This window comes from Caretta caretta, chromosome 2, assembly GCF_965140235.1.
Source record: "Caretta caretta isolate rCarCar2 chromosome 2, rCarCar1.hap1, whole genome shotgun sequence".
Lineage (NCBI taxonomy): Eukaryota > Metazoa > Chordata > Testudines > Cheloniidae > Caretta > Caretta caretta.
The window spans coordinates 60,739,754-60,752,759 of NC_134207.1; the positions used below are offsets into that span (position 1 = coordinate 60,739,754).

The following is a 13,006-nucleotide window of genomic DNA, read 5'->3' on the forward strand; positions in this document are numbered from 1 at the left end:
TTTTTTGTTGAAGAATTGCCACTTTTAGATCTGTAATCGAGTGACCAAAGAGATTGAAGTGTTCTCCGACTGGTTTTTTAATGTTTAATTCTTGACGCCTGATTTGTGTTCATTTATTCTTTTACATAGAGACTGTCCAGTTTGACCAATGTACATGGCAGAGGGGCATTGCTGGCACATGATGGCATATATCACATTGGTAGATGTGCAGCCTCTGATAGTGTGACTGATGTGATTAGGCCCTATGATGGTGTCCCCTGAATAGATATGTGGACACAGTTGGCAACGGGTGTTGTAGCAAGGATAGGTTCCTGGGTTAGTGGTTCTGTTGTGTGGTGTGTGGTTGCTGGTGAGTATTTGCTTCAGGTTGGGGAGCTGACTGCAAGCAAGGACTGGCCTGTCTCCCAAGATCCCACCATCAACCTCAGACTGGATCAGTCCACACAAGAGATCCACCTCCTGGACACCACAGTGCCAACAAGCGACGGTCACACAAACACCACCCTACACTGGAAACCCACCGACCACTATGCCCACTACATGCCTCCAGCCTTCATCCAGACCACACCACATGATCCACTGTCCAGAGCCAAGCTCCACGACACAACCGTACCTGCTCCAACCCCTCAGACAGAGACAAACACCCATAAGATCTCCATCAAGCTCTCCCACAACCACAATACCCACCTGCAGAAGCGAAGAAACAGATTGACAGAGCCAGAAGAGTACCCAGAAGTTACCTACTACAGGACAGGCCCAACAAAGAAAACAACAGAACGCCACTAGCCATCACCCTCAGCCCCCAACCAAAACCTCTCCAACGCATCATCAAGAATCCACAAATGCATCCGATGAAGTGAGCTGTAGCTCACAAAAGCTTATGCTCAAATAAATTTGTTAGTCTCTAAGGTGCCACGAGTACTCCTTTTCTTTTTGAGAATACAGACTAACACGGCTGCTACTCTGAAACCTGTCATAGTTTTTTTTGTTCATCTTAATCCTTTTCTTCCTTACAGAATTTGTTTCCTGTCCCTAGTAAATCCCCCGTGTTATACTGTTCTTTTGGAGTGTGGCATTTTATTGATTGGAGCTTGTAGTAATGTATTGTGGTGTTTGTGTACTGGGTTATAGTCCTTGTGAATTTTGCAAGGGACAGCACCTTTGTTTCCCAGACACAGATTGGAGTCACTTTGGCTGAAGGCACCAGGCACCGAAATAAAAAACCCAGGACTCAACCCATGCCAGGGGCAGAGACAAGCCACTCCGATTAACTACCAGGGAGGTTTGAGCCAAGCCTTGGGGAAGGGGTAACATTAAATTCAAAATTAGCCTATTTTTTGTGAGCAATGAAACATGTTGAAGATAATGATGCCCTTTTCCATAGTTTTTAACAGGAATGAGTGCATCCCTCCATACCAGAACACCCCTCTCTGTTGGAAAAGGGGAACTATTTAAAGGGGAGTGAAAATAAATTCAACTGAAAAACCAGAACAGGTTTCTAGGACTCACTCATCTGTCAACTTTTGCCTTTTTCAAAGACTATACAAATGGTTTTAGAAACATCATAGATACTCCATCATTCTACCTCAAATTTAATGCTATTATGTTAGTGGTTGGAAATTTTCAGGTAGGCACTAGCTATAGAAGACCTCACCTTGAATACTGTTTGTATGTCAAGAAGTTGGACTTGTCAGGAAACAAAGAATTTTAAGAATTTTTAAAGGTTTGAATTGTCCTGTGCTTCTTGTCTGCTCAAGCTGAATAATGGTGTCAGGATAGTTCAAGAACAAACTTGACCACCATATACTTAGCCTGAACAGCATCTTCTTCAAATGAGTAGGAAAGGGTTTCATTTTTAAGTCCTTGGCAGATCAAATCAAGCTGTTATCCATTGGGAAACTGCAATCTAATTTATTTCATGTTGTAGGAGAATTCAGATTGTTCAATTTAATTCTTTTTCATCTCAGAATCAAAAGAACTTATACACAAGTTGATTCTAGACAGTTTGAAGGGGTCTATTGGATTTTTTTATACTGGTGTTTTCTGTAAGAAAGATTCAGATTCTTCCAAAGCCCTGAGTACTGGAGAAGAAATACCGTAGGAAACATGAGAGTCTGGTTCTGCAGGTTGAAGTGAGGGATCTGTATATCAACCCAGGCAGTTAAACATCTACCATAGTGCATAGAGGTGAAAGGAGCAAAGAGGAAAAAACTGCGCTGGAATCCTGTTTGGAACCATCCCACTCAGTTCATTTGCATGCATTTCTCTGCACTTTTTAAATTACGTGCTAAGCAGAATAATGTTTCAACATATGAAACATGAAAGAGAACTGCATGTGACTAACATCATTCCTAATATGCATGTTAAAAATGAATAGAGCAAAAATGTGTAGAGTATAGAAAAGGAATATAAATAATAATAATAAATAAATATAGAAGGGGAATATAAATCAAAATTGTTATGGACTACTTGTTGGTTTTCAATGTGTTGTTGGTGCTATCTTTTAGGACAAGTTCCCACATCTCTAACTGCCTTTGAATTCTAACAAGCACGGTATTAAACATTCTACTATCTTAAATATTTATATTATGAAGGAGAAAAAAGTTTATTTCTGTCTCAGTGGATAAGGGATCATAAAAATATATTAAAAATAAATGGAGATAGGGATAGTAAAATTGAAGGGGAAAACAGTGAATATTTAACAAAGAGAGAGCAGGAGTGAAATCAAAGTTTAGATCAGACTACTTCTTTGAAAGGATTGAGACACATAGGGACTAATTCTACTATGCATGCTCATGCTGGCATGTACTTACTCATGCAAGCAGGCCTGTTGAAGTCAACAGGCTTACTTACATGATCAAGTGGTTCAGCGTAAGAGTTGCAGAACTGGGTCCCAAGAAGAGATCTTTGCAGGACAGTTTTATTGATTTCAGAAGTGAATTTCTCTAGTCAAACTTCTAAAAGAAAATTAATGTATAAAGGAGAATTGAGATGAGAACAACAAACATATAGTTACAGTGGAGCTCTGCGTTGCTGTTTGGGAGATCTGGGTTTGTTACCCAGAGCAGGTGTGTTGCTCCCTGGACCTTCATGAGCTGGGCAGGCTTCAGGAGCACAATTGACCTTTGGCAGAACCTGTCTCATCACTCAGCAGAACATCTGCTAGCCTAAATTCCATGGCTTAAAGGAGCAGCAATTAGATGCTTTAAAGAAGGAAATCAAAATACAGAAAAAATAATAAAAAACAGAGGTATCTCCAGAAGATTCATAAAGGTTGTAAAGGACACACTCTCGTTTCTATTCACCAGGAAATATAAACTTATAAATAAACTCAAAAACTGCATTATTTGAATATTTTAAATAATTCATTTTAGTTTGTATTCCTGCTAGTCTCCAAGCGGAGTTCTGCAGCTGCTGCACCTAATTTCATTTTGGCATGGAAAGAGCTTGGGTCTGTGCAGCACCGTCTGTCTCTTCCCTCTGGAGCAGGAACTGGCATAATGATTCAATATTTAAAAGTGCTTCTGATCAGCTACATTTGTACAGACTGATTACAACTTCAAATAAAATGAATATAGGCAAAGAAACCCTCGTATCATTTACTGGAGGCTAGTAATTGGCAGGTAGAATTGCAACGTCTTAACTAAATGAAGTAAAATTGAATAGACCATAACTAGTTATGATGAAAAAAGGCAAAATAAAACATAAAAATCTGATTCCTTAGAATCACATTAATTGTAATTCCTGATGTTGAATCTGCACAACAGATTCATTTTATGATAATTTATGGGGAGGTTGTAACAGACGTATACCACAAAGGACAGTGAAGGTTAAAGGTACTTATTATTCTCTGGTTCTTGTTCAGCTGATTGAAATATACTTGAAAAAGACTTCTGTCTGGAATAGATACAGTATTTCTAGCTCTAATGTCAATTGGCAAACATAAAAATCAAAGCAAAGTAATCACCAGAAATTCAAAATCCCCAATATTATCTTGGATATGGGAATGAAAATGTGAGCTCTTTCAAGCTGTTTTAGCCTCGTACAACGTAAAAAGCAATTTAAGTTGGATCAGAGAGAAATCAGAAACCAAAACATTGCTGAGACTGAGGGGGTTACAAGTGATAGTGACAGTTCAGGCAAAGTCTGTAGTCCAGTGGTTTTCAAACTCTTCCATAATGGGATGCCTTTTTCCATACTGATACCCTGACACAGAACTTTCCTCCCATCTAGGCGGGATCTGGCTAACACTCACTCCCATCTTCCACTGAGTCGGAAGGAAAGGGCAGTGTGGTCACCACCCCTCTGACATCAGTTCAGGACCTCCATGTTAAGAACGTATGCTCTAATCTAGTAGTCAGTCAACAAAGTTTAACTAGAGAAATGTGGGAAGATCCAGATTTAACTTTCTAGGAAATATAGCCTGAGACACTAAATTCTGGCGGAGATGGGAATAATGGTTTGCTCAGTTCCCATTCCCCAAGAGTAGAAAAAAAAGGAGTGATCAGTACAGCATCCTGAACTCTGATACACACTCCTAGTCTGAGACTCAGGTCAGGCTCCATTAAGGACCTTACTTTGGAAACCAGGTGAAAATAAGTTCCAGGGGCCAAAATCTGGGGTTTATATATTTAATGCAGACATGTGGAAACATGAACTAGAGTCTGTTACTGTCATATTGTTCATCTTTACCCTGGTAAGAGGACTGATCCATTGAAGAAGGTTTCTCTCAAAGGGTAGCCTACCCACAGGGCTAACATATAATATTTTATTAGAAATGAGAATTCAGAATGCCATGTGTCTAAACTATCAGGTTTAGAAATAGAGGTCTCCTCTACAATTGCTTGCTAAGATTAAATCTCATTCTACCAGAACAGGGGCAAAACACTTATTACTACTTTTTATGCCTGCTTAACTATTACAGCAAATCTAGTCCTGAAGGATTTCAGGGAAGAGTTAGATCAACTCTGCTCGGTGGACCTAGCCCCATCCTCTAGCCCCTTCAGAAGCTTGTCCTCCTCTATCTCCTTCAGAAGCTTGTCTTTCTGCTCTGGATCATCATCCCCTGATCCCATTCCCATCCTTGCCTGGCACCAAGCAGCATGTATGAAAGGGGCTGGTGGCAGGAATTCCAGGAGTAAAGTCAGTGCCAATAACCATGGCAGTGGGTAGATAAGGCTGTGCAAAGGCAGTTCTCTACCTGGTAAGCAGGAGGCTCTCTGCCTAGTCATGAGTGAGGGTGAGGTGCAATTTCAGCAGGCCAGAGAGCAGACCCTGTGGGCACGGGGAAAGCTTGGGAAGTTGGAATGCTTGTAATCAGCACCGGGGCGTGAAAGCACAGAATACACCATGAGTAGGCTAGAGAGACAAAGTAAGATTTGAGCTGAAATTTCTTAGCTCCCATCCCCCAACACAGAACCCTAAGGACAAACATACTCATGACACACCTTGTCACATATAACATAGACTTTAGAGGATGCCATCCCACTCCTTGCTGCTGTCCCAACAGCACTACAATTTCTAACTTTAACTCCTCTCTAAATAATTGCTCAAAATTGCCTTCTAATCCAATAAATGCAGTGTTTTTTCTTAACCTTTAAAGATTTGGGCCAAAAGAACCACCCCAAAACCTGGGGTATAAAATCTGTTGTAGTTTACTACTTTGTCTTTGTGGACCTATAGTAAAAGATCTCTAATTGATAATGCAAGGATTTCTTCTTTATCTTCCCTCTGAACACATGGCTGCCAGAAAGGCAGTGTCAGTAGATAAGTAAAATAATGAAGTCTTTTGCAAAGGCTCAAATGGCGCTGCATTCAGGGACTGTAGAGCTACATTCATGTTTTTATGGTTAAGTGTTCTAGCCCTTTACTTTACAAAGATAGCTTGCCCTGATAAATCTTTTGACATCCCGATGTAATCCTCTATGTGATCCATTTAACTCTACCTCACTTCTCCTAAAATAGTCTATAAAAATCAGTGTGTCTGATTCCTAATCTTTTGTTTAGGCCCCTATACTTCATGAGACATTTTATAATTTATGCATATGAATGGGCACTGCTGCTGAGTGAATAATTCACAGTGTATAATTTATTGAAAGAATTGTCTTTCTGTTCAAGGATGTCAAGCTTATGATTTTATCAAATACATCCCCATTATTTAAAGTTATATTCCCAATAATTCTGAATAGTTCATGATCTGTAAGTTGTGCACTAGCTGTTCATTCTCCATATTTGATATTCAGGATGCTTTGATAGGACATGTGGTTCACATGGTATGTTTCTGTCCTCCAGTTGAGTGTAACTCAAAAAAACCTACCACAACAAACAGATTTTTGACAAAATATTCACTTTTGCGAATTCAAATTTCATTTTCTGTGAGTATGCTACAATAGCGACTTAAAATTCACCATTTTTCAAATATTTCTGCTAGTAAACACTTTCTCTGTGTAGAATATTCTCCGGAAACTCACAAACCCAGTTAAAGTGAATTAATTAACCATTCAAATAAATATTCATGGTACTATGCCCATCTCTAATAAGCACCAGAAAGACAATTATGCCCAAATAGAACCCTCTCTTTCTTCCATCTATGATAATCTTTGGATGTTTGGCTATAGATAAAGCATATGCACACAAACGCATAATTCTCGGGGAGACAGGTATCTAATATTCCTGTCAATAGGCCAGCCTGAATAATTCATGACCTTTCAATTCTTGGGGTCGATCCATTTTTAAGTACCACTGTTCTTATATAATATGTTCTGGGCAAGGCTGAACTGTTTAAATCCCTGTTCACTATGCAGATGACAGTCTCTTTCACAGTAACATTTTAAAGGAAAAATCAAGGGAAAAGGCACATGGGAGACAGAAGATGCTGCTCCTCATCGGAGCAGTGGAGGGAAAAGAAGGAAAGAAATGCTGCCCATATTTCCATTGGTTGAGTAGGAGATTTAGCTGGAGTTATAACTTGGAAAACGGGATTCTCTAAGTCATCAAAAATGTCTTACCTGTAAAAATGTTAAATCTGGATAAATAGATAGAGTAAAGCATAAAGGCTTTATGGCCTTCTGAAAATGTCATGCTGATCCAGCTTATATAGTGTTCCCATATGCTAAAGGAAGGATAAACACAACCATCCTGCTCTGGTACAGGGGATGGTATTAAAAAATATCATTATCTCATATAACTGCCTAAAACAGAGTACTATAGAGACAAATGGATGAGGTAGACCTGCAGAAGGACCTGAAGAAGACCTCTGTGTGGCTTGAAAGCTTGTCTCTTTCACCAACAGAAGTTGGTCCAATAAAAGATATTACCTCACTCACCTTGTCTCTCTAAAACAGAGGACAATATACTTCATGCTACGTACACTAGTCTGCCAATAATGCAGTGTCATACAAATGCGCCATCAGATCTTAGTTGATAAAGATGGCAAATCTGTTTCATAACATGCACTTATTGATTGTTTCTCTGATACCTTGCTGACCTTTTCCAGTTTGTCATGCCTGATATTCTGCATTGGACTGGCACTATACTGTTTTTCCAAAGTTCTTTTTAGAAAGATGGACAATACTTAAAATTATAAGAAGAAAGTTATTTTTGTTATAACCCAACAAACTTGTAATTGATGCTGCTCAAATGAAAATTTTCGAAGGATCAGAAATTAATTGTATAAGGAGTTTGAAACAGTGAATCATGAGAATGAACACACCATTTTTAAACTGATAACTGGAATCTATAGATTGTATCCTGATGGATACAAAAAAGGATCATGTTAGCATCAGCTTCTGGGTTGTATAAAGAACCATTACAGAATACTTACCTAAAGATTATTTTCCTCAACTGTTATTCTTTCATGTTTGCTGTAATTCACACAAAGTTCTAATCCTACCCCACTGGTACTTACATGTACTGTTTTCTTGGATGAATTTCACTACCATCCTGGTGACCTTTATAAAATTGGTTATTTAGACGTATGTTAAGGTCGCTCAGAGTTTAGTACAGTGCAGTATATAGCAAATCAATTGAAAATTCAAAATGTCAAGTGTCTGAGTTCATTTTCTGTAATCAAATTGGTCATGCCAAGTATTACCCCAGGATATAGTGCTTCTGGTTATTCTGGATCAGACCTGCAGTAGTGCATACATAGTTTTGGTTTTTGAGATCTATTGCTACTAAGATTCCCTCCAGTGTATAAAACAAACACTAGATGTTAAAATGTCTTGCCTATACTGGAGTTCAGTATAAAATACACAATGTATTATGCAAATAGGAAACCTTCCTTGTCATGCTTTAGAAATTTTAATATTTCTGCCTTGTACTAATTTGTACGACGAATAATCTATTGCAACTATACAAGCAAAAATTATATTGCTCATTTTGTCAATCACTGCAACTACTTTTATCTTCCAGATTCTCACGATGACTAATCTTTTAAGAGTCCATTAGATAGAAACTACTACACTCAGAAAAACATGGAATAAAATTATTCTCCAAACTGGATTGCAATGACTGACTAAAGCAAAGATAGGTGGATAAATTGCCATACCGATGAACTCCACTATTGCACATTATGATGTGGCAAGCTCCAAGTCTGCTACAGAGTTCTGAAGAAACTGACAGCAATCCAACTCCAGAGGCACTGCAAGCAGTGTAAGCACAGGCTGCTGTGCGCTTGGATCGGATAAAAGACACTACCAGTCGGTAAAGTTCATCCAAAGAATTGAGGGGCCGCATCAGCTGCAAGCAAAGGAGAACAGAGAGATTTAGACATTTGCCATCAAGATGCATGTGAAGTTCTCTTCTGGGAGAGTGACAACTAAATTGTTTCTGAGTTTAATGACTCCAGACTAGAACACACGAGCACTGTGGGCCAAACCCTGAGTCCAGCTGCTTTCAAAGCACACAGTTGAAAGGGTACGCACAAAGCACACAATGTATGACAATATTTAAGACTTTTTTTTTTAAATCGCTATATGGGTATTTTCATTGAATGTATAATCCCCGGGGCACATCTCTACTGTGTTAGCCCTCTCCACCTGACTACACATGGGCAGGCCACCTTATTCCAGGAGTATTTCCAAAGAAGGAATAATGCAGTGAAAGACAAATGCAAAGATAGACACAAAAGGGAGTAGTGCTGGGACTGATGCACGACCACTAAGAGAAGATCAGCATACAGGTAAGACAAAACTGTCCTATGTTTATGCAAATGGCCATTCACTAATCCTGACTAACTACTGAAAGAATATTAGAGCGACTAGGTGGGTAAGGTAATATCTTTTATTGGACCAACTTCTGTTGGTGAGAGAAACAAGCTTTCGAGTTTACACAGAGCTGTTCCTCAGTTCTGTAAGCTCAAAAGCTTTTCTCTTTCACCAACAGAATATGATCCGATAAAAGATATTACCTCACGTACCTGGTCTCTCTAATATCCTGGGACTAACAGAGCTACAGCAACACTGCATACTGAAAGAATAGTAAGCAGTAAAATAGGAGTGAAGAAACCACAAACAATAATAATTAACTTTGCAACAAAACTGAAAAGAAAGTACAGGGGTCGGCAACCTTTCAAAGAAGAAGAGACATTTTTTTGTTTTGGTCTTTGACCAAAATAATTTGAGAGTCACATCACACACAAAGCTACTTGTAGAGTTAAAATTTATCAGCTAATAATAATTGAACATAATAAAGTTATTACTACTCACCAATACTTTTAATGAGACTTCTGCCATTTGAATTTGAATATAAACAGGAGGGCACTCCGGGCTGGGGTAGGGGATTGGGATGCAGGAGAGGGTGCGGGGTCTGGGAGGGAGTTTGGGTGCAGGAGGGGGTTCTCAAAAAAAGGCTGCCTGCAAGGGGACAGCCAAAGAGCCGCATGTAGCTCTGGAACCACAGGTTGCCAACCCCTAACGGTATCCAGATTGAAATGATACATACATAGAGAAAGAGTTTAACAGCATAATATTGAATTTATACATACACGTACACATACACATACACACAAAGATAGGAAAGACTGTCTTCATGATCTGGTAACAAAAGGCTGCGTCTCTCCCACAGTGTTTGGTAAAAAAGTGAAATGAGGCTCAAGTCACATTGCAGTTCTTGTCATACAAAGCCCTGATTCTCTCTGCCCATGAGATACCTAGGGATTCCCATAGAGAGAAACTTGCTAACCAAAGAAGAAATGTTTTAAAATCTAGAAAAGCACTCCCTAATGGCAATTTTAATTCACCAGGGAAATGGTAGCCTTACTTATACTTATATTTACCTATATTTGAAAAGTGCACTGGTTTAACTGAAGTGATTTAAAAATAAATGTAGCTAAACCAATGCAAACTGCTTACATAGACTCACTTAACATGGTTTAATATTTAGTTATATCAGTTTAGCTTGCACTCGTTTCAACTGGTACTAGTTTCTAGTTGAGACAAGGCTTTATGAAATATAAAACTGTAGGCTGTAAAGTGGATGTCAGATCAAAAGCTGGATATCATGCTAGGTAGTGCTTTAGGCATAAAAGGAGGATTTTTCCCCCCTTAAAATGGAAAGAGGAATCCATTTTAGGGGAGCCATCGTGGGAAAGTTCTAAGGGCAACCTTGTGAGGAAAATACTGGAGGGACTGTTCTTTATGGGACAGTGCACCAACTTCATTCTCCTGGGCACAGGGACTATTGCCTGCAAACACCCCTGACAGTACCCAAAGGGATAAGGAGGAGACCAGGCCATGGCTCTGCCCCTTTACTCTCTGCTAAAGTCAGAGGAAACAGGTCGGCTTCACACATGAGCATGTACTGCATTTCCTGAAGCACAATGCCTCCTACAAGGGCACTGCTATGTCAGACCATCCGTATTGCAGAGCTGGGGTAAAAGCCATAACAGAGCCCTGAAACAATACCTCAAAATAAGTCAACTCAAGCCAAAAGAAAGGGATTAGGATAATGTGTAACATACAGAGTTTAATTAAACACTTAATATTATTGTTTACCTTATCTATATAAGCAGCTTTAGATGTTGAATTTGGAGGGAGGTTCGACTTGTCCAGGTAGAATGCCCTGAGAGTACAAACAAACAAAACTGTTAATTGTTTAAAAGCTTCTATAACATATACTTTAAATATAACTGAAAAGTCCTTTGATTTATGAAGGGTTTTTTAGACTTAAGGACATGAGACAAGAAAGGGCTGGAAGAAAATGAAGGGTAAAGGTGCACTAATGCTCTTCTTTTTAAAGACATTATGAACATGTTTTTTCTTGGCACACTGCAGCATAATGGGTCACTGAATGATGTGCATCTGAGTATAGACTGGGCATCAGAACTTCTGCAGTGTGTTTTACTGCAAAGTTACTAGAAAAACTTGGATCTGGAATTGGCCTTCATCAAAATCTTCCCTGAGAGAGACTTGATAACTGTTCAGATTTTAAAAATGATTTTGAGACATTTTGCATTTATACAGTTTTTGATTCTCATGCACTGCATGCTTGTGTATTAGCATATGGTTATGGAAGTTAATTATATTAGAGGAGCACCCCAAATATGCTAAGCACAGTGCAGACATACAGAAAGACATTGTCACTGCCCCGAAAGGCTACAATATAAAAAGAAACTAAAAAAACTCAGAGTGGGGGAAAGATATACCATACAGGCAAAGTGAACAGGGTGATGACTGGAACTAACCAATTTTTATATATACAACAAACTATCCTCAACTGCTTCTCTGCATAATTTCCACCCACCTATATGAAAATGATTTGGTGTATAAAGAAGCAACTGAATGCAAATATTGTTCATCAACATAAAAATAAAATGCAATGTGAGAGAGAAAGACCAACAGACCCAGAGCCAACCGCTTAATAATTAATATTGCATAGGAAGAGTCTGTAGAACATAAAAATGCAGCATGTATTCTGTCAAAGGACAGAGGCTGGTATTCCATATGGTACACAGTATGCTCAGATCTTGTTCACAGACCTTCCATATTATCCTTTTCCTCCCCTGTCCTAAAACTGGATAACCCCACTCCTTCAGTACATAAGAACAGCCATACTGGGTCAGACCAAAGGTCCATCAAGCCCAGTATCCTATCTTCTGATAGTGGCCAATGCCAGGTGCCCCAGAGGAAATGAACAGAACAGGTAATCATCAAGTGATCCATCCCCTCTTTCCCATTCCCAGCTTCTGGCAAACAGAGGCTAGGAACACCATCTCTGCCCATCTTGGCTAATAGCCACTGATGGACCTATCCTCCATGAATTTATCTCATTCTTTTTTGAACCCTGTTATAGTCTTAGCATTCACAACATCCTCTGGCAAGGAGTTCCACAGGTTGACTGTGCGTTGTATGAAAAAAGACTTCCTTTTGTTTGTTTTAAACCTGCTACCTATTAATTTCATTTGGTGACCCTTGGTTCTTGTGTTATGAGAAGGAGTAAATAATACTTCCTTATTTACTTTCTCCACATCAGTCATGATTTTTTAGACCTCAATCATATTCCCTCTTAGTCGTCTCTTTTGCAAGCTGAAAAGTCCCAGTCTTATTAATCTCTCCTCATATGGAAGCCGTTCCATACCCCTAGTCATCTTTGTTGCCCTTTTCTGAACCTTTTCCAATTCCAATATATCTTTTTTGAGATGGGGCGACCACATCTGCACGCAGTATTCAAGATGTGGGCATACCACGGATTTATACAGAGGCAATATTATATTTTATGTCTTATTATCTATCCCTTGCTTAATGATTCCCAAGATTCTGTTCACTTTACTGACTGCTGCTGCAAATTGAGTGGATGTTTTCAGAGAACTATCCACAATGACTCCAAGATCTCTTTCTTGAGTGGTAACAGCTAATTTAGACCCCATCATTTTATATGTATAGTTGGGATTATGTTTGCCAATGTGCATTACTTTGCATTTATCAACACTGAATTTCATCTGCCATTTTGTTGCCTGGTCACCCAGTTTTGAGAGATCCTTCTGCAGCTCTTTGCAGTCTGCCTTGGA

At 39.1% G+C, this 13,006-nt stretch overlaps 1 protein-coding gene across 2 annotated transcripts in view; it reads right to left on the bottom strand.

Moving 5' to 3' along the window:
* PREX2 (phosphatidylinositol-3,4,5-trisphosphate dependent Rac exchange factor 2) overlaps window positions 1-13,006 on the bottom strand; it is a 295,769-nt gene that overhangs the window by 38,162 nt on the left and 244,601 nt on the right. For both annotated transcript variants that reach the window (XM_075125146.1, XM_048840883.2), the window contains 2 exons: window positions 10,995-11,061; window positions 8,549-8,739 (listed from right to left, as the gene is read on the bottom strand). In XM_075125146.1, coding sequence (XP_074981247.1) covers window positions 8,549-8,739; window positions 10,995-11,061 — 258 coding nt within the window. The remainder of the gene's footprint in view (window positions 1-8,548; window positions 8,740-10,994; window positions 11,062-13,006) is intronic.